We start from the raw sequence: 22499 nt of genomic DNA on the forward strand, positions 1-22499 counted from the left end.
TGTATATATATATATATATATATATATATATATATATATATATATATATATATATGTATATATATATGAATATATATATATATATATATATATATATATATATATATATATATATATATATATATATATATATACACATACAGTATATATAAAAAGAATACAGTTATGCTTTAACCATTAATGGATTCAGTGTCCATAGAAAAGTCTGACTTAATAATGAACACAAATAAATAAATGATAAATCTGTGCTTTCACAAGACACCAGGTTCATATCAGGTGAGACATTCCCCTGTGTTCTCAGCTGGTTGTATCTAAGGCATGTGTGTTACACAAGAGCCTGACTCACGGAGATCCTCTTCACACCAAGCATCTGTAATGTCTGTAATCAGAATGCTTTGCAAAAGAGTTGGGAGAATACAAAATCCAATCAAACCCCTGAGGTCCCTTTTCATAGTCAGGTGCTAGGCAGCTTTCTGGGGGGTGAGCAGTGATTCCCATAGGTCCCCTTCTAATTCAACCTTTAATAGTGGTCAGCATTAATCACTTTCATTGTATCGTCGTAATTCTACAGATGATATCAATTTAATCTCAGTTAACAATGTTGTGCCTAAAATATATTGTTTGGGTTTATTTTGGAATACGTCAAACTCCATATCCCCACAGCCTGAATCAATATCCCACAAACACTAGTGAATAAACATTCATGGGCAAGGAATGTCCAAAGTGGCAGGAAAAAAGGCATAGGGAATTAAAACACTTTCTTCCTTCTCATTCAATGTTTAAAGAACAAAAATAGTTGTGAAAATATGTGTGTGTATATGTATATATATATATATATATATATATATATATATATATATATATATATATATATATATATATATATATATATATATATAAAAGCAATTAAAATATTTTAGTCCATCAACAAATGTAGAATCGTTGTGTTGTTCTCTTGTTACTCTTAAAGGAGAGCTAAACCCCGAATATGTACATGGCTAAAAATGCCTTAAAAATGCAGCTTCTCAATAGCAGCAATGACCTGTCAGAGGGAGTCACCATCTTGGAAAATGTCCGTGACACTCGCATGCTCACTGGGCTCTGAGCAGCTGTTGAGAAGCTAAGCTTAGGGGTCATCACTAATTATCAAGCAGAAAATGAGGTTGGCCTGTGATATAAGATGATGACACATAGCTGTTACAGTGTGATCATAATTGCACTGGTTTCTGTGCTGCCATGTAGTAATTATCTGTATTAATTGCTAATCAGCCTTATATTGTGACATTTATATTCTTTGTGTACTTTATATTGTGAGTGGGTCCCTAAGCTCAGTAAGTGACAGCAGCACAGAACATGTGCAGTGAATCAGCAGAAAAGAAGATGGGGAACTACTGGGGCATCTTTGGAGACACAGATCTTTACTGCTAAAGGGCCATGATTGCCTTGGGCTGGTGCAGAACCTAAAAACATAATTTACAACATTTCTATCTTACTTCTTTAGTTTAGCTTTAGTTCTCCTTTAACATACATAAATGTTGATAAACTAAAACAAAAATCAGTTAACATATGCCAATTACACCAATTCCTTCTGCACTACAAAGGGTCCAAAATGTCATTTCACCAACTTCCAGTGCCAAAATAATGCAAAGCATCCAGCAGTAGTAGCAGTTTAGGTCCTTTTCTTTGACATTCTCCATACTCATGGTGAGGTACATATCTGGTGGGTACAGATAACATAGTCCACAGGAGGAGGTCCAGGAAAGATGTCCAGTTTGTGTCACATCACTGCTCTTTCCTCTGATGTCTGGATAAGAGATGGCTGCGAATGAAGTGTGTCAGTTTATTTTCCGACAAGACGACAACACCGAGTGTGACCAAGAAACAGAGTCCTCCTACCATAATGTGCCCCAGTCGGAGTATCCATCCCTTGTCACAACACAGGGAGACCTAATAAAGAGGGGTTAAGTGTTAAAAGAATGATAGTTTGTCATATATCTATCTGTATCATAGAGCAAGTGAGTGCTATTAAACACATACAGCAAAAACTCACCATATACATACAAATATATTATTATATATTATAATATTATCTATATAATACACAAACTATTAATCATATAAATATAATCCTTACGACTGAGCTTAGTGATATCATCAGTTATAATCGGTGTTTAGTAAAACCACTTAAAGGAAAACTATACTCCCAAAATGAACACTTAAGCAACAGATAGTTCATATCATATTAAGTGGCATAAAAGAATCTTACCAAACTGGAATATATATTTAAGTAAATATTGCCCTTTTACATCTCTTGCCTTGAGCCACCATTTTGTGATGGTCTGTGTGCTGCCTCAGAGATCACCTGACCAGAAATACTTCAACTCTAACTGTAACAGGAAGAAGTGTGGAAGCAAAAGACAGAACTCTGTCTGTTAATTGGCTCATGTGACCTAACATGTATGGTTTGTTGGTATGTTTGTGTGCACAGTGAATCCTACGATCCCAGGGGGCGGCCCTTATTTTTTAAAATGGCAATTTTCTATTTATGATTACCCAATGGCACATACTACTAGAAAAGTATATTATTATGAAAATGGTTTATTTACATGAAGCAGGATTTTACATATGAGCTGTTTTATGCAATATCTTTTTATAGAGACCTACATTGTTTGGGGGGTATAGTTTTCCTTTAATAATGAAACTTGTGTATAATATGCTCATGGAAGCCCTTTGTGTCTTGTGATATCCTACAATTAAGGATACATTTTTCTACACAAATATATAGAAAACTAAAAGTGTCCTTTTTACTAGTTACAGTTCAGCTGTGCAAAAATAGGTTTCTCTTGGGGTTTTATATTGGAGTGCTGGGTCAAACTTTGTGTAATTTGTTTATCAAGCCTCACCCACGTGCACCCAATAAAAAGGGATGAGCTGCAGTTTATTGTGTTTTATTTTATAGTATGGGGAGGTGGCTCTCTCCTTAATGCTTGCTCTCCCAACCCCCATTCAATGGTGTTTTTGGAAGAGATCATGCTAAATAAAGAGAAAAGCAGGTATGGTCTTTCTCCCCCCAAAAATAACACTTTTTTCACTTAGGTAGGACTGACGCATGGACACTGCCTTGACCGGCGCATCAGCTTATGCATATTTTGTACAAACTTTGTAACTAAGTGTCTTTTTTACTAGTTACAGTTCAGCTGTGCAAAAATAGGTTTCTCTTGGGGTTTTATATTGGAGTGCTGGGTCAAACTTTGTGTAATTTGTTTATCAAGCCTCACCCACGTGCACCCAATAAAAAGGGATGAGCTGCAGTTTATTGTGTATATATATATTTAAAGTTATCAAGGAGTTTCATGACCATGTAAAACCATAAGGCCAAAGGCCGAGTGCTTATACAGTATATAGGCCGTGAAACGGAGGTGACTTCTGATATCCTCATATTTTACAACAGAGAATATATATTTTTTTTAAATCCACTTTTTTGGGATTGGGCTGAATTCAGAACCGAATCCAACCCCTAATTTGAATATGCAAGTAGTGGGTAAGGAACTGGTATTTTTACAATTTTCTTTTTCATGTGAATTTAAGGATTCAGTTTTGGCCAATATATATTTAAGGGTACTTCAATTGGCTAATACAATTAAAGGAACCGTAACACCAAAAAATCTAAGTGTTTTAAAGTACTGAAAATATCATGTAGTGTTGCCCTGCACTGTTAAAATTGATCTGTTTGCTTCAGAAACACTACTATTGTTAATATAAACAACCTGCTGTGTAGCAATGGTGGAAATTGAAAAAAGGCTATATGGCACAGGTTAAATAGTGGTTAACAGATAACACCATTATGTTCTACAGAGCTTATCTGCTGTGAAACCTGAGCCCTTTCTCCTTTGAATGGCTGCCCCCATTGCTACAAAGCAGCTTATTTATATAAACTATAGTAGAGTTTCTGAAGCAGTTATACCGGTGCAGGGCAACACTGCATTATATTTGTATTACTTAAAAACAATTACATTTTTTAAAGTTACTGTAACATTTAGGCCCATGCCCTCTGAGTGCTTTTTTTTTTTAATTAAGCCCTGTAAGTATGGTTCTGTTGCATTCCCCATAGAGTCCCTTTATATAGAACTAATGTTTTTTCCTACAATCATATAAACACACGGAAATAGGACGGTATAGACATTTTATAGGCACTATGTATAGTCACCTGGAGAAAAATAATTCTAATCACTGGATGTATAATTGCCCTCTGGGTAGTGCTCTTACCTCTGAGTAGCCAGTCAGTGCAGCACTGACAGCCAGGACACTGACAACCACAGGGGATGGCAGGAGGCCAGTGAGTGGCTGGTAAGGGCTCCCTTTATAATACTTCACAATGTAGAGTAAACTGTGGGTGATCCGCAGTCCCATATTGAAGCAGTTTGCTAGAATGAAGCCTACACTGCCCAGCCAGAGGGTCATGTAGTAGGACAAGCACAGAAAACTCACAGACAAACCAAGCATGACGTAATTATACCTAAGAGAAAAGAAAGACATTTCAAGGGAAGGCAGGATGAAATAGTGATATAAAGGATTTAATAATGTCTGTGCTTTAAAACTGATTGGGTGAGGTTCAGTCTCTAAGGTATTTCGAGCGAACCTGGGCTTCCTTCCCAGAATTCCTTCTACAAAAAAATGTGACAGACAAAGTAGAAGTGTGGGAATGAAGGCAAACACTCTATTGCTTTTCTTGACTGTGGTAAATATTCAGGTTCACCCCAGCAGTCATAAGGCATTAAGGTAGTCATCACGTTTAAATAAAAATATGCAGAGAACGAATGTTATGAGTAATGATCAGCAAAATATGTAAGCAGGTATGGATTAGCTATGAAATTCTGCCTTGCAAAATGTAGCTGTGAAACTCACCACAAAGAAAATGCAGCAAGATACCTACTGACCCAAAGTATTTTAAAAACACCTAAAGACTCCAATGTATTCTGCGCAGTAAAAATCATCACAAGAAAAAATGATGTGGAAAAAGTTGATCCATAAAAATGTCCATAGGCTTCAATGTGTCTCATGAATTTTTACCGCTTCATGGATTTTTCTCTGGTTTTACAAACATTAAGGCAAAGCCAAACAAGACAGATTCACTTATCACAAGCTGGGCGTTTGCTTGCTCTTCTATGCTGTGTATCCATTTGAAAACCCTGATAGTACAGAAATTGCATATAAGGTTTCCCCATACTTATAGCAGAAACCTACCTGTCCACATCTTCTTTGCTCATAGAAGCAAATGTAAAGCATTCGGTGACTCCATTGATAGCAAGCAGGAGAACGTACAGACAGTAGCAGCGCAACAGGACAGGACCTGCAATATCACAGACTGTTAAGCTGAAATACAGTATCTTTCACTTTCTAGCCAAAATGCAATAGTTAATGGAGCATTGGTGTCCTAGTTTAGACAAATACAAGAGTCCTCTATATAAATATATTTTGTGCATACTGCTACTGAAAAATGCCTAGTCCTAGTTTAGCCCAACAGATAAAAGCTACCAATACTGGGAAAGCTAGTGAATCAAGTGCAGTGTGTGCAGTTTCATATCACTAATCCAGCAGAAAGAACGGTTCTACTTCATGAATATGTGAAATGGTATAATAAAGCACATAATAAGCACATTTCAGTTATGGGAGGTTAAAATGTGCTATTACTTTTGTAATGCTATATTGGTATTTAAATTGTGGCTTTTGCCCACTAGATGGAAGTGTGACACACTGCTAAAGGCTTTAGACTAAGGCCAGACAAGTCGGATCTTGGTCTGCAGAGAAACTCAGCCAAGAATCTGCTTCTACGCTGCTGCCCTTCTGTCCCTGCACCTGGAAACATTACTTCTGTTCAGGTACATGCAGACTTGGAGGATTTTGGTGCAGAAACAGGATTTTGCATTTTGCTCCAAAATCTGCTGCAACTGCATGGGTGCAAAGCACAGGAGCACATACCAGAACCCCCGCTTAACATGGATCCACCGTATATATCCAGTGCCAGTTGGGAATACGCATATCCAAATGCAACGATAACCAGACCAATAAGCGTCACCAGTTTCAGTAGTGATTCCAGCACTTCAGATGCAGTGGAAATCTCCTCCTGCCAAAAATGCACAAAGTTCCAGTTAGAAGTGATAAAAAGCAATTAGCAGTCCAAGCAATCCAATCAACGGTTCTGCACCTGCTAGTGTCCCATTCATGCACCATAATAACAAACCTGCACATGAAATATGCAGTTTGGATGCACCAACTGCAATCTGAAAGTATCAGCGCATGGTGTGATGAAACTGCCTACATAGTGCCATACATGCCCAGATTGTTATGGTTGAAACTGGTCAAGCACTTAAAAACCTGGCTTTGTGGTTTACCCACTGCTGCAATACCCTGCCTACAGAAATCCACAGAAAAGGCAGGCTTGGGGCAAAAGTGGATACTCCTGGCATCTTCCAATCAGTATATCACAAAAAAAGAAAACTAGCATATACCCACTTGTAATGAAACAGTTTTTTGTGTGTTTATTCCATGCAGTTCAGTTTGAAACCACTTCAACCAGAGGAAGGGATTTGGTTACACACCTCCACAAAACATTGTGTATGGTTTGAAGTGGTGTCAAGCTGAACTACATGGAATAAACACACAAAAAACTGTTTCATTACAAGTGGGTATGTTGCTGTGTCTATAGATTTTAAGCAAAGCTTCTGCACAAGCTGCATTAAATGCAAAAACTGAAATGTGCTCTGTAAACTTTATTTGTATTATCTACTCCCCCTATTGTTACATTTCAGATATGGAGGAACCAAAAACAATTCACAAACTTCCTCCTAATGTCTACTTTGGATCAATATATTCTAACTAGTATCTCAGCCAAGTCCACCTCTAAGCTCTCTGTGTCACTACCCCCTCTTCAGTATACTGGCAGCTCTGCATTCAGCTGCTGTACCAAACCCACCCCTGAACACATATCTTTAATTACAGGAGATAAATCTTCCTGTGGTGCTATCTTGTTCTAGTATGTGGTTAGTGGTGCATTTGCCAGTACCCTTCTTTCTTTCTTAAGCATTCCGTTCCTCTCTCCCGACCTACAAAATGACAATCCTGTCCCACCAAGTAGTTGTTAGCATGGATTTATGAAGGATATATCATATCAAACAAGTGTAATGATGAAGTTAATTAGGAAGTTGGACAGTGAGGATACAGTAGATGTGGTAGCAGTAAAAGTAAGCAAATCTTGATAAAGCCCATGGCTGTGCAACCTGCAGCCCTCCTGCTTTAGCTCCCTGCAACTCTATGGTCTGCACCTTGGGCAACTCACAGCAGTAGTGGAAGTTATACCCATATTAAGAGATTTGTACGACAAAAACAACGCTTGGAAGAGCTACATATAATTGTTGCATTTAAGTGAATTTATCTGTATGTTGGCATGCAAAGATGAAATAACTTTTGTTAGCATAAATAACTTCCAGCTGCTGTTACTTGCATTAATTCTGGGAACTCTCTATAGGCAAATACCCCTCCCCAGCTCTGTGCCATCTTGCTCTGCCGTCTCCATCTTGCTCTGCTGTATTTGTTATCTCTGACTCTCTCTGCCTACAAGTGCTGCTCAGTGATGCCACCCTGATCACCAGACATAGAAAATCATATTTACAATGGTTGAAAGGATGCAGTAAGATTTACTGTAAATGTAGAATTTCTAACTGCTAAATGCTAATCAGAAGGGTATTTTACCAGCCTGGCCAGTAAAACAATGCGTGATGCCAGTTTTATTAATAGGGTAAAAATATAGGAAGGCCAGTATTTTCTTCCAGAAAAGGTGACAACCCTATCAGATGAAACTATTAACTTACCTTTCTTTGATTTGTGACTTTCTTCCCCCGTTCCAGGACCTTAGCAAAAAACACATAGAAGCTCTCCTCAATTGGCAGGAAGATGAAGCGAGCTACGAGTGAGCCCAGATTATTGACAATGTCGTACACGCCTGCACAGAGAGACACAATGGTGAATTTCATACTTTATACTGATTAATTCATCACTTTGAAAAATATGACAAAGTATTCTTGACAGATAAAACAAGCATATTTCTATATGGCCATTCAAACCTAATAGCCTGGTAAATCTAAGCAATCATTCTCACATTTTTCCCAACCATTTAGACAAGAGAAATCACTGTGTCTTTAAAGGCTATGGAGTGTGATGCCTAGCAACAGCACGGCAGCTCATATATAAGGGAATAAAAAGTACATATCAAAAAGGCTCTTGGCAGAATAACCTATCCCATATATATTAATGTGAACATTTGCAGAGAGTTATACCCACCAAACAATGTAGGTCTCTATAAAAAGATATTGCATAAAACAGCTCATGTAAAACCCTGCTTCATGTAAATAAACCATTTTCATAATAATATACTTTTCTAGTAGTATGTGCCATTGGGTAATCATAAATAGAAAATTGCCATTTTAAAAAAAAAGGGCCGTCCCTTGGGATCGTATGATTCACTGTGCACACAAACAAACCAACCAACCATACATGTTAGGTCACATGAGCCAATTAACAGACAGAGTTGTGTCTTTTGCTTCCACACTTCTTCCTGTTACAGTTAGAGTTGAAGTATTTCTGGTCAGGTGATCTCTGAGGGAACACACAGACCATCACGAAATGGTGGCTCAATGCAAGAGATGTAAAAGGGCAATATTTATTTCAATTTATATTCCAGTTTGGTAAGATTTTTTAATATGCCACTTAATATGAAGTACACAATCTGTTGCTTAAGTGTTCATTTTGGAGGTATCGTTTTCCTTTAAAGTAGAACTAACCTCCCCCCGTACCAAAAGCCCCCCTTAACTGCCTGCCATTACCCTACTCTCACCCTCCACAATATGCATTAGTCATAAAGCAACCCCTAAAAACAAATTTGACCCTAAAATGCAGTGCAGCGAAGCTCCAGGGCACCAACTTCCACCTCTTTGTATTCTTACGGGCTCAATGCCGACACATAGCCTACTGAAGCATGCGCAGTTGGGCCAAGTCAGGAATCGGCTTCAACTGAGCATGCTGAAATCAGTGTTGAGCCTTGAAAGAATACAAAGTGGCAGAAGATGGGGAGCTAAACTGCGCTACATTTTAGGGTCAGAGTTTTTTCAAGAGGTTGTATTTCTACTAATACACAGTGCGGGAGTTAGAGGGGAGAGAGGCAATGGTAGTCAGTTAAGGGGGCATTTTGTACAGGGGGGGTTAGTACTCCTTTAAAGGGGTGGTTCACTCTTTCCAGCTTTCAAATGGAGTCACTGACCCCATCTAAAAAACAAATGCTCCATAAGGCTACCCATTTATTGTTATTGCTACTTTTCTTACTCATCTTTCTATTTAAACCTTCTCCTATTCATATTCCAGTCTCTTATTCAAAGCAGTGCATGGTTGCTAGGGTAATTTGGACCCTAACAAACAGATTGATGAAATTGCAAACGGGAGGGCTGCTGAATAAAAAGCTAAAGAACTCAAAAACCGCAAATAATACAAAATAAAAACTATTTCAAATTGTCTCAGAATATCACTCTCTACATCATACTGAAAGTTAATTTAAAGCTGAACAACCCCCTTAATGTAAAAGTTCACATCAGAAATATCACTTCCCCCATGACCAATATAAACTACTGTATATTGCAGCCTCTAGGCTTATGGAATAAGGGGCCTTTTGATCACCACTGTGGTCAGAAAACAGCAGCAGTCAAAATGGCCCAAGTCATGTGTCTCCGCTTGCAATAGCAGGGCATGAGACACATTCTGCTAATGTCAAACACTGACAGTGACGGGCAAAGGATGATCAGGTAACTATACAATACATTTAAGAAGGTCATATCCACTTACCCTGATCCCCAAACGACAGCACGTTCAGGAAAGTCATCACATATCGTTCACCTGTACAGAAGAGTTATTGGGTTATATCTTGCTGTTACAACCACCCCATAAAACATGTTTATTATTTTAACTTGCAATTTACTTTCATGTATATGTTAATAGGATCTTTCGGCCACTGTAAGGCGTGAAACAAATTCATTAAAATATTTTTTATCGTATCAGTGTAGAGGACAGAAATATGAAAGGGTGTGGGAAATGCATATTGACCTTCAGTTAGGATCTGCTTTAGGAATGATTGTTTGAAGAAGCTCCATGCCAGCCAGGCCTGTTTCCAGTCTAAGAATTCCTAGTGGATGCAAAACATTGTTATTTCCTTCTTCTCTGTAATAATAAAACAGTAGCTTGTACTTGATCCAAACTAACATATAATTAATCCTTAGGAAGCAAAACCAGCCTATTGGGTTTATTTAATGTTTCGATGATTTTTTGGTTGACTTAAGTTATGAAGATCCAAATTACAGATCCATTATCTGGAAAACCCCAGGTCCCGAGCATTCTGGATAAAAGGTCCCATACCTGTACCTCCAAAGAGAATAAACCATAGACTAGACTAAACCATTGGGTTTATTTCATGTTTACATGATTTTTTAGTAGATTTAAGTTATGAAGATCCAAATTACAGAAAGATCCATTATCGGGAAAACCCCAGGTCCCGAGCATTCTGGATAAAAGGTCCCATACATGTACCTCCAAAGAGAAGTAACCATAGACTACAGTTAAAATGTTGGGAGGTGTAATTTGCTGCTGTAAACAACTGGATGACCCTGAGGTGAACACTTAATGGGGTATATACCTGACCCCAACTGCCACTTGCATTGTCCGAACACGTATCAGCTATTTCCATATTTCCATCATAGTCCTCCTTTTTTCTCTATGCATGATTTTAACATGTGCATAAGTAGGTTTAAACTGCCTATGTGTGTGGGCATTGATACAACACACCTTGTGATAAAGAAAAGTGCTTGGGGGGGGGGTTTAAAATCAGCACAAATATTCATATTTTCAATTGTAGGAAATTTCACATTAAATACAATTAAGGAGAACTAACCTTAACACTATGGGGATCTAATATTGTATCCCAACCCACAAGTAAATAGTCTCTAGGGAATGTTTTTTTGATGCCCAAATATTTAAAGGTGCTGGTGATTTGTATTTGGTAAAAGTGGATAAAAATTCATATTGGTATTAAAAATCCTGTTACTCTGTTACTAATAATGGGTTCCCTTGTTTTCCATCACTTGCAGATACCTGGGAAGATGAGAATCTGGGCAAGAAGTCAATCATCCTACGGAGTGGAAAGGGTTTTTTCTCTGCTTCCGGGGAACCCAGGAATCTTGCAAAGTACACTACATAACTCAAGGCAAGGACACTGGTATACAGGATCTAGTAAATGGTAAACACAAGGATAAACACATAAATGCACTATATAGATAATGCACATATCAATATACCAGTCTAAAAGCAGCTATACACATACCAATCCTGTATGGTAGTCAGTCGCAAGGTGACTTTTACAAACCTGTCCATTTAATGAACCAACAATATGCATAGTACATAGATACTGGGCCGCCATACAACATTTTTTTTAAATTCAATTTTGTTGCCATGTGTATGCTAGCTTTGGTTCTCGTTATCCAGTTCAGTAGCTGTAGAATACAAGGGATAAGGTACTACCTGCTTTAAATTATAAGGTTGATAATGTTGCCCCTAAAGCTAGCCATAAATGTTTTATATGATTTTTGGTATGTGTATGGTGGCCCAATAACACCGACTGATAGCTATGTACAGTACTATGGATATCATTAAATAGCACCGGTCACCCTTTTTTAATTTACCCTGCCAGAGGTGCGCACTGGAGGGGGATACAATAGTTTTTTTTTCTTTAAAAATTGCCCCTGCCAGGATTAGAGAAGGGAGTCCCAAATGCTTCATGCGCATAATGAGTGAGTTGCGCCACCTGCTCATTATAAGCATGTGTGTGCCCCAACATGGCTGCCTGCACCAGGAGCTCCCTCCTGGTGTGGGCAGCCTAGCTCTGGCGGGGACATAGCCCGCACCTCTGGTGACCTTTAAATTCATCAATCTGGCAGGTTTCAAAATCTGCATGTGCCATGGTGCAATCATTTGGGCTGTTGGCCCAAACTAGTGAAACAATAGAAAGTTGGCCATGCCACAGTATCTGTCGATTTGGCCTGAGGGCCTGTTGGGATAAAATATGGGACCATGAAGGGGCACTGCTTTTTATACTGGCCGCATAACTCAGTGGTTCGCTTCAAGTACAACTTTTAGTAGGTAAATTAAAAGGACTAAACCATTCTGAATGTACTAAACCAAAAAACTAGCCACAGATTGATTGCTATTGGATAACCAACAAGGGCAAATATCTATGGTGGGTTCAAATATGTGTTAAATTCCAAACTGGGGAATGCACATGGAAACATTTTTTAATATCCTGTAAGACTCACCTGAGCCAGAGAAAAGATTAGAAGACCCCACTGGGGACATAAAAGCACCAGGATGACCGTGACAGAGCAGCGGATGATTATTGCAAGACTCTCTGCAACTACCTAAAGCAGTAAGGAAAATTAAAGGGTCACACCAGCACCAAAAACTGCGACATACACACACACACACATATATATATATATATATATATATATATATATATATATATATATATATATATATATATAATATATATATATACAGGTATAGGATCTGTTATACAGAATGATCGGGACCTGTGGGTTTTCCTGGATAATGGAGCTTTCTGTAATTTGGATCTTCATTCCTTAAGTGTACTAGAAAATCATGTAAACATTAAATAAACCCAAAAGGCTGGTTTTGCTTCCAATAAGGATTAATCATATCTTATCTTGGGATCAAGTACAAGGTACTGTTTTATTATTACAGAGAAAAAGGAAATCATTTTTAAAAATTGGGATTATTTGGATAAAAAAAAGTCTATGGCCATCCCGTAATTTGGAGCTTTCTGGATAACGGGTTTCCGGGTAACGGACCCCATACCTGTATACTGTATGTATATATATATATATATATATATATATATATATATATATATATATATATATATATATATATATTATACAAGAGCCATGAATATCCTGTAAATTGTAATTGTCATGGTCTGGAACTCCTTGGTAACTTATAATATCCTTATATTTTACAATAGGGGGTACTTTATTCACTATATATGTTTCCTCTACTTGTTTTCTTTCCATTTAACAAATACATTAGTTTATCATGCATGCAAGATAAAGGCACATAAATATTAAACAGACAATACAATTTCCTTTATGTAACTCAAACTCCCTTCTTCTAGAGCAGCAAATTCTTCCCATGAATTAGGCATATCTTTCATATATGGCCAAAAGGATGAGGATAGCTGCCTGTTCAACATCTCTTTCCAAACAAAGGGTATTAATATCAAGTTGGCCTCCCTTTGCTGCTAAAACAGCCTTTATCCTCAACTTTTCTGGGAAGGATTTGTACTAGTTGTTTGGATTTGTTATTTATATACATAAGGGGTTGGGCACCGGACACCTGGCACTTCAATTCTGCCACTCTCATCTCAGCCAATTTGTTTCATGTAGACTTTACTTTTAACACTGGATTATTATCCTACTGAAATTGGAGCTTTCTCAAAGTTGCCCCAAAGTGGAATGCAAGGAATTGTCAAGAATATAATTGGATGATGAATTGGTATGTGTCAGCAATTCTGGCCAATTACAATAATTAAATGGGCATATAGTGTATCACATTCGAGTGCTCTGCATCATCCTTCATACAATCAAGAGATAAAGACTTATTATTTCTGCCTCATACAGTGCATTGTAGTTTCCTGCATCACATCTGAGACCGATTTCAGAGCAACGTCTACTGTTCTTTTGTTTATTGTGAAGCATGGCTCACTGAAATGCTTTATACTGCTGCACTGATGGAAGTGTTCAGGAATCTCTGGCTGCTTCAAAGAGAATCAAAGTCTCCGATGTGAGACTGATATCAAATAGAAGAAGATCTGGCTTTTTCATCTGTATTAGAAATCAGTTCATCAGTGGGAAATGTATTGAAGCCAAAAAAAGCAGAGTTCTAAATAAAAATAATTTTTTACTTAATAAAAATAAAACTCACTAACTTATAAATGCAGCAGTTAACATAACATGGCATGGTGTTTACAGACATTATGAGGAGTCTTAAACACTGATGCCTGTGTTGCTATCTATCATGAGTATTTGTCAGTACAGGTATGGGACCTGTTATCCAGAATGCTCTGGACCAGGGGGTTTCCGGATAATGGATCTTTCTGTAATTTAATTCATACCTTAAGTCTACTAAAAAATAATGTAAAGGGATCCTTTCAATCGGAAAACATGTTTTTTTTACAAAACTCATCAGTTAATAGTGCTACTCCAGCAGAATTCTGCACTGAAATCCATTTCTCAAAAGAGTAAACAGATTTTTTTATATTCAATTTTTAAATCTGGGGCTAGACATTTTGTCAATTTCCCAGCTGCCCCTGGTCATGTGACTTCTGCCTGCACTTTAGGAGAGAAATGCTTTCTGGCAGGCTGCTGTTTTTCCTTCTCAATGTAACTGAATGTGTCTCAGTGGGACATGGGTTTTTACTATTGAGTGTTGTTCTTAGATCTACCAGGCAGCTGTTATCTTGTGTTAGGGAGCTTTTATCTGGTTACGTTCTCATTGTTCTTTTGTGTGGCTGCTGGAAAGGAAAAGGGAGGGGGGTGATATCACTCCAACTTGCAGTACAGCAGTAAAGAGTGATTGAAGTTTATCAGAGCACAAGTCACATGACTTGGGGCAGCTGGGAAATTGACAATATTTCTAGCCCCATGTCAGATTTAAAAATTAAATATAAAAAAAAATCTGTTTGCTCTTTTGAGAAATGGATTTCAGTGCAGAATTCTGCTGGAGCAGCACTATTAATTGATTCATTTTTTATAAATGTTTTTTTTTCCCATGACAGAATCCCTTTAAACACTAAATAAAACTAATAGACTGGTTTTGCCTCCAATAAGGATTAATTAAATATTAGTTGGGAAAAGTACAAGGGGCTGTTTTATTATTACATAGAAAAATGAAAATAGTTTTTAAAAATTTGGATTATTTAATTACAATGGAGTCTATGGGAGACAGACTTTCCAAATTTCTGAGCTTTCTGGATAACAGGATCTGAATCTGGATCAAGCAAGTAGAAAGGTACAGATCTTACAAAGAGAGCCATAAGGCATATGACTATAATAAAGTGCCCCTTAAGGGACTAAAGAATTAAGGCTCTCTTAGTGACATGCTATTTCTTTAAATAAATCTTTTTTTATCTGCACTTTTCTACTTGACTGGTCCACATTCAGTCCTTGCCTACTTCAGTTTTGGTAGTTATCATAAGTATGCCCCTAAAACCGCTCATTATTTTCACTTTTACATTGTTGATTTTCCAATTTTTTCAGGTTATGTTGGACTACTAGTAAATGATAACCCAGATTTGTGCATTGTAATGTCTATTTGTTCCTAACACTGATAAACTGACAATCCACTCCTTTATTATTGTTTATAGCCAGTTAAAAAAAAAAACAATTCTAAAGTAAAAAAATAGAATGTAGACCCAAAAGGTGTCATTTGTTTACTGCATAGTGCATTTTTGGACACAATACCGTTTATTTCCCCCAGAATTCCAGCATTGTTGCTGTTGCCAGGAGGAATTGTGACTGACTGACCAAATTGCAGACAATGACAGCCTAATGATACAGGATGGACACCCCCCCCCCAATGTTAACCCCCGGGCCTTCTACATTTCCCTAAATCCACCCAATGCTACTGCTTGATCACACAACAGCTAATTATGCTGTGTCATTTTTGATGCTTGCCAGGTACCTTGGTCAAGAGGACAGGCAAGTGTTGCCAAGAAGATCTATCTGCTGGCATTCTAAATCAAGTGTCTGTAGAGCTCTTCTGTGTCTTACATAGTGCGAACCCATAGTTGAATTCTTCGTGGCTTTTCCAGACAACTGAGATTTGCCATTTTGGCATTAATTGTCCTTACAACATTATATATATGATAATATATATGATTATATACAATATCAACCGTATGATTCTGCCTCACGTTGGTGAGACATTGTGAAAGCTTATTTACAGCCCTGTTCAAATAATTGTGAAAGTGACTTTCCAAATAGAGCAAGAACATCATTAACTGGCTGAGGATGATTTGGCTTGTAGCTCACATTTACAGGCTAATATATTTAGCAGTAACAGTGAAAATTGAGCTTCATTAAGAGAAATATATTGGGAGCACTTACCTTTAGTCTGACAAACAGATGAGCTTGGGCAAGGACCCAGAATGGTTCAGCTAAAAGCTCCACCACTGCAGAAAATCCAAATGCCCAGACACCAATATTATAGTGGGGGATAAGTTCTGGTTCTGGAACTTCCAAAATATGCAGCCATAGCCATCCCAAAGTAAGGGACCAGCAAATGCCCAGGGGTACCCTATAATCACAAGAACATATAATACCCCAAAATGTTAATCATAATTTCTACCAATTGTGCTAGAAAATGTTTGCCCTACACTAGAAATGTTGCAGAAAATAAAAAGTGAATCCGTGCTCAACTTTTCCCCTAAATCTAGCCTTACTTATTAGTAATATTCTTACATTAGAATGGTTGTATTGAAATGTTCTGCTGGAGCTAGGTCATATCAAACTGTATCACGAAAACACTGTCACAGCGTTACTTAATGGGATTCAAAAAAGATTTTTCTTTCTTTCTACGAGTCCTGCGATAAATTGTTCCTCTGTTTAATATACATTAATTTGTTTTAATTCGTTGTTATACTTTCATTATCTGCTTAATACCGGTTTCAAGCTCACTCTTAAGGTTTGCTGGCCTGGGTGCGCAAAGCCCCAGGCCCCTCGCAAGGTCACCGGATTCAGCTTCCCAAATAGATGAAGATATTGTATCTTACCCGGACTTCGTTGTGACCCAGGTGCAGCCGCCCTGAGTCCGTCGCTAAGGGAAAACGAAATACTGCACACACCAAAATCCTGGACAGCGCACTCTTCGGATCACTCAAGGAATCACTTGGTCATCAGATAATTGGTAAAAGCTTGATTTTATTGAATGTTTAACATTTTAACAAACTGTATAGCCCTGCGCCATGAGGTCTGACGCGTTTCGTGTCACTGCACTTCATCAGAGGTCTGACGCGTTTCGTGTCACTGCACTTCATCAGAGGTCTCTGATGAAGTGCAGTGACACGAAACGCGTCAGACCTCATGGCGCAGGGCTATACAGTTTGTTAAAATGTTAAACATTCAATAAAATCAAGCTTTTACCAATTATCTGACGACCAAGTGATTCCTTGAGTGATCCGAAGAGTGCGCTGTCCAGGATTTTGGTGTCTGCTGGAGCTAGGCCCCCTTAAGAGTTAGACATAATAGGTCTCATGTACATCCACAACTGCAGTTGTGGTCCCCGCACTTTCTCCAGTCAGTTGTGCGTAACACCACTGCATCACAATATGCTCCTTGCACTTCCATAAAATCGCACAGTCTTTCCTACCTTCTATTCTGAATTAAATCCTTCTTTGCCTATCAACACAGGAGAACCCTGGAGCTTCCTCCACCTGCGCACCAGGCAGTATCTCCTGGGTTCCCCTCAGAGCCCTGCCTCAATTGCTGCAGTTCAGTTGCACCAAAATAACAGAGCACACATACCAAACACCAGAAATTACTCAAATGAACACCAGATATGATTTCATGCAGACTGTGCCTGACTTGCAATGAATTGCACTCATAGTGGCCAAGAGCATCACCACTTTGTGATTGCAATGACACCGAAACTCTGGAAACAAAAATACTGTATTGTAGGAAAAATATGGTGACTGCGATTGATATTGAACTTTGCAGATGTACATGGGTCCTGCTGTTTAAGACATCAGAAAGAAGGAGGAGGTGCTTGTGTATAAGCCCTGAAGCCTGAAAAATGATTAGCCAGGGGGGGGATTCAAAAAGTGATAGCTGACATCTGGGACTTATCCAGTTCTACCTTTTATAAATGGCCCCCTGAAAAACACACTCAGAACTACTACGTGAATTAAGGGATACACTTACGCCAGCCAGGTTAGGTGTATGGTGTGCCTCCAGCTTTGTTGCGCAGAGTGACTGAGACAGGCTCTCCGAAAAGCCTCCCGGGCAAGAAATACCACTGTAGTGTAAAACAGGGTCAGCCTAGAGAAGAATTGGGTATTAGCAAAACTCATAACAAACAAGTATTGCTTGACAATTAGCTCAGTTTAATGCAATGGCAAGCATGCAATACAGAGAATATAGGCAACCATTGGTGCTTTAGCTGCAGTTTAGTTATAGTGCCAAAGAAAGTTGCCCATTACCATGCAGCAGCAATAACACACCTGATATAATAAAAGTTTTTGTGTTACTTGACAATATCAACAAAAATGTATATGGTATTTGTAAATTGAAATATTATATTACCGGACATTAACGATGCCAATGATCTCCTTTGAGACATACCGCAAAGTAAATGCATTCAGTGCAAAAGTGAGCACCCGGAAAAGAATCTGGAGTATGACAAAACAAGAAACAGTTTTGTAACATTTTACTGTGTTTTAATGTGGCATTACATATAGAGATCATACAATGTGTTACTCTACCGCAATCTGTGCAAAATACAATCCAGATATGATTAAGTAAAGGTATTGCAAAGTGAGCTTGAACAGCATCAGAATCCAGCATCCACTTTACAGTCACAACAATCAGGCTTAAATACATATATATTCCCCATCTATAAGCAGCAGAAAGAAGATATCAAACAGGAAGAGATGGAATCAAGCCTCCTATTATTTAAGAGCTTACGGTGTAATATATTTTATTGGAGATGCTGCAACAACACGCTTCACAAGAAAGACCCTATTATTAGTGGATGATCCCATCTCACCTTGACTCTTGCAGTATGCCAACTCACAATGGTCAAAAGTCTTATTGCTGAAAGATAAACTCTACTGCTTATATCATAAATTAATGTTGCCTTATCCTTATAATTTGGATTGTTATTTTCACGGCCAGGATATATTTAGAAAATACAGATTATATTTTATTTCTGAGGATGGTGAACATACAATATAAAAAAATATTTTGTCCCAAGGTCTTACCATATGTATGAGGAGGCCCAGGTGCAACATCCTGAGCCTTCGGCTTAAGGGAGCGGAAATCACCGTATGGATGTAGAGCAGGCACTCAATAAGCAGTCCTCTAGGCAGGCAGAAAAATTTAAGTGGATTCATTTAAGTACAAGCATTAACAGCCTTACGTGTTTTGTGTTCTAGCAACACTTAATCATAGCCTATAATTAAGTTCTGCAAGAACATGAAATGAGTAAGGCTGATAATGCCTATAGTTCAATGAATCCACTTGAATTTTTACTGATTCTGCCTAGAGGACTGCTCATTGAGTGCCTTTTCTACATTCATACGATGTTGAATAACTGACAATATACTAAATGGCTAACCCTGAGAACTCAAGCATGTTAAAGTGATTAAACTTATTGGATGTCCAAACTGAGACCTTCTTGCTGATAAAGGAATTCTTGTCCTTGAAGACTGCTGCTGGGAAAAACCTAGTATCCCATCAGAACCAAGCGATATTACAGTTTTGTCCAATAATAACTCTGCTGGGACCCCCTGCAACAAATGTTTGGGGTTCTCTTCATGTTGTGCTATCAAAAGAGCTATGCCTTAGACCTGCAAATACATGAATCGGATGACACGGTGCAGACAGGGGAATGTGGGTCCTTACTGGCTTCCATGTGGTCTCTGGGCATGAGTAGTTACACAACTAATTCTCTTTTAGGGATGCACTGAATCCACTATTTGGGATTTGTCCAAATCCCCCGAATCCATCATGAAAGCGTTGGCTAAATACTGAACCAAATCCTAATTTGCATGGGAAGGGAAAAAGCGGAAAAAAACTTTTTATACTTCCTTGCCTTGTGACAAAAAGTTTTGTTATTTCCTTTGCAGCCCCTAATTTGCATACACATATTAGGATTTGGTTCGGCCGAATCCAAATCCTGCTGAAAAAGGCCAAATCCCGAACCAAATGCTGGATTCGGTGCATCTCTACTTCTTGTATGTCCTGTTCTGAACACTGAAGAGGTAAGAAGAATTTCACTGGCACACAGGAGTTGCCATAGCAGGGCAAGCCCTTGCAATTTTATTATGCGATTGTGCAACGTTTCGGGGATACGTCCCTTTATCAAGCATCCTTCTTACCCTTGTTGTGAGGTGGCTGATCGCTGGGCACCAGGATAAGAATTTTTGGGTCTGTGTGAAGTGCAGCTTCTCCAAAGCTCTTCTGGACTGAACACTGCAGAACCATCTATGTACTTGGAACCACTTCATTAATGTATAGGGTTGCCACTTGGCCAGTATTTTACTGGCCTGGATGGTAAATATGATGGCTGATCCCGATGTTATTAATAGGGAAAAAAGATAAATATATAGGAAGGCTGGTATTTTTTTTCCAGAAAAGGTGGCAACCCTATTAATGTACTGGTCTGGTCATCGCTGCACCTCAATTGTTGGGATATTTATCCACCCAACTGGCCATCTCCAGTAGTTGCTGAACTACAGCTTTCTGATATATTATATATAATGGAAGATTTCCACAGGTTTGACGCCTCTTTTCTAGGAACTGACAAATTAAAGGAAATACAATGAACCCAAGTTGTAACACACTGAGATATGGCCAGAAACCCTGAATAAGTGAATTAAAGTAATGAGTATGTTAAATATATCATCACATTGTGTAACTATCTGCATTTCACAAAATAAAACTCTTGAAAAATCACTAGGGCTGCAAGACATGAGCCACAGCCAGACAGCTTTCCCTCCACACTTTATATCAGCCAATTATAGTAAACATACTATACTACCCATGATTCATTGCCCTAGCCCCTCCTCCACGCGATTCGGCTCCGAGTACCTGTAGGATGACGCTATAAGATGCTAGTTTGGTGGCATCATTCAGAACCTCTTGCGAACTCATTTTCATAGCGCGCTGTCATACACTTAGGAAACAAGCCGGCGTCCCAGCTTAATACTAACTTCCTGGCTAGGACTCCGGAAGCGCCATTTTTAAAGTGGGAATCAATAGACTCAGACGCACTATAATTCACGCTGCCAGACTCAAAGCACGCAATGCCCAGATTATGATTAGTTGTTAATAACTAAATAGCTTTGGTGGCGTATAGACAAAGCCAAAAACGGCTCCGCTGAAATTTGCCAGTACTGCCACAGAATTCCCGCCCCCTCTGCGCAACCATAGGAACAGCGCGACTCCAAATATGCGGAAGTAAAGGCGTGGGTGGCCGAACATGAACTTTCCCTTGGTCTGATCCTCTGCGTAAGGTGTTGCTGACACCTATCGTTTGTTAATTGTAATTACTGTTCTTCAAAAAGATTGAGCAGAACCCACAGTCTGTGACAAACAATAAATGCATCCAGGGGTGTAACTACAGAGGGAGCAGACCCTGCGGCTGTATGGGGGCCCAGGAGGTATAAGAAGCTCCAGGAGGCCCTAATTAATGAACAATTTCAACATATATTGGTAAAACTGGACAATTTCTGCATACGTTGGGGGCCCTAAAATGAGTTTGCTGTGGGGCCCGGTAACATTTAGTTATACCACTGTACATCCCTGTAAATAAACTGTGATGTGTGGGTCAGAAAAAATCAACCTGCACCTAGGGTTGCGTTACCACCCGGCCGGTATTTTACCAACCTAGCTGGTAAAATACCTGCCAAGGCCGGGGCCGGTATTATAAATTTACCGGCAATTTGTAATACGCTTAAAAATCCCCTGGAACTTAACTTTTCTTTTGCATCTTAAAAGTGTGCGTGGCGCGGCCCCGCCCATTTTGACATCACGGCCCGCCCCTTTGTGTACCCACCCCCCACCAGCCGGTAAAGAATTTTAGAAAAGGTGCCAACCCTAACCTAGGGTTGCCACCTTTTCTGGAAAAAAAATACCGGCCTTCCTATATATTTATCTTTTTTCCCTATTAATAACATTGGGATCAACCATCATTTTTGCCGGCCAGGCCAGTAAGATAGCGGCCAGGTGGCAACCCTACCTGCACCGAACCCTAACCCGCAAAACCTTAACTTGCACCTGACCCTAAAGGTGGCCAGACATGTAACATATTACAATCAAACATTGGTAGCAGGAAAGATCATTCGTTTTCACAACATAACTGTCATATATGCAGATAGAAACAATAGAACCTCGATCAACGAGACAACCGATAAGCAAGGCTTTTTACAATATTGGTCGCATTGTCTCCCACCCAGAATCGACGAGAGCAAGTGGGCGGTCGGCGAAGAAGGGAACTGACTATGGGTAGGAGGCAGAGTGCCTGGCGCCCCTCCACCCTTGCACCCCAGGCACGTGCTTTCTCTGCTTACCCCTAGTTCCGGCCCTGCTCCCACTATACACTCAATGAATATC

The 22499-nt window shown here is 38.9% G+C and overlaps 1 protein-coding gene across 2 annotated transcripts; it reads right to left on the minus strand.

Moving 5' to 3' along the window:
* Nucleotides 1-1429: 1429 nt before the first annotated feature.
* Nucleotides 1430-21322, minus strand: rft1.L (RFT1 homolog L homeolog). Of its 2 annotated transcripts, none has more exons than XM_018258911.2 (13): nucleotides 20976-21322; nucleotides 18468-18553; nucleotides 18087-18203; nucleotides 16275-16464; nucleotides 12405-12506; nucleotides 11188-11322; nucleotides 10147-10225; nucleotides 9889-9939; nucleotides 7869-7999; nucleotides 5980-6124; nucleotides 5245-5350; nucleotides 4267-4516; nucleotides 1430-1947 (listed from the first exon to the last, which is right to left on the minus strand). In XM_018258911.2, exons 1-13 carry the CDS (start codon nucleotides 21042-21044, stop codon nucleotides 1783-1785), a joined length of 1626 nt encoding a protein of 541 aa, XP_018114400.1. In that variant the 5' UTR covers nucleotides 21045-21322; the 3' UTR covers nucleotides 1430-1782. The 2 variants fall into 2 exon arrangements, with proteins under 2 accessions (XP_018114400.1, XP_018114398.1); XM_018258909.2 differs by lacking the exon at nucleotides 20976-21322 and adding an exon at nucleotides 20264-20955.
* Nucleotides 21323-22499: the final 1177 nt, after the last annotated feature.

The sequence above is a fragment of the Xenopus laevis genome, chromosome 4L (genome assembly GCF_017654675.1).
Source record: "Xenopus laevis strain J_2021 chromosome 4L, Xenopus_laevis_v10.1, whole genome shotgun sequence".
Classification (NCBI taxonomy): Eukaryota; Metazoa; Chordata; class Amphibia; order Anura; family Pipidae; genus Xenopus; species Xenopus laevis.

What these genes read in the sequence shown, in the direction of transcription:
- rft1.L (XM_018258909.2), bottom strand. Translation starts at nt 20,392, where the DNA reads ATGAAGTGGTTCCAAGTACATAGATGGTTCTGCAGTGTTCAGTCCAGA. An exon ending in GCTGTCGTTTGGGGATCAGG is followed by an intron (nt 8,000 to 9,888) that starts GTAAGTGGATAT and finishes CTCTCTGTGCAG; the next exon opens with GCGTGTACGACATTGTCAAT. An exon ending in CATGTTAAGCGGGGGTTCTG is followed by an intron (nt 5,351 to 5,979) that starts GTATGTGCTCCT and finishes GTGATATTGCAG; the next exon opens with GTCCTGTCCTGTTGCGCTGC.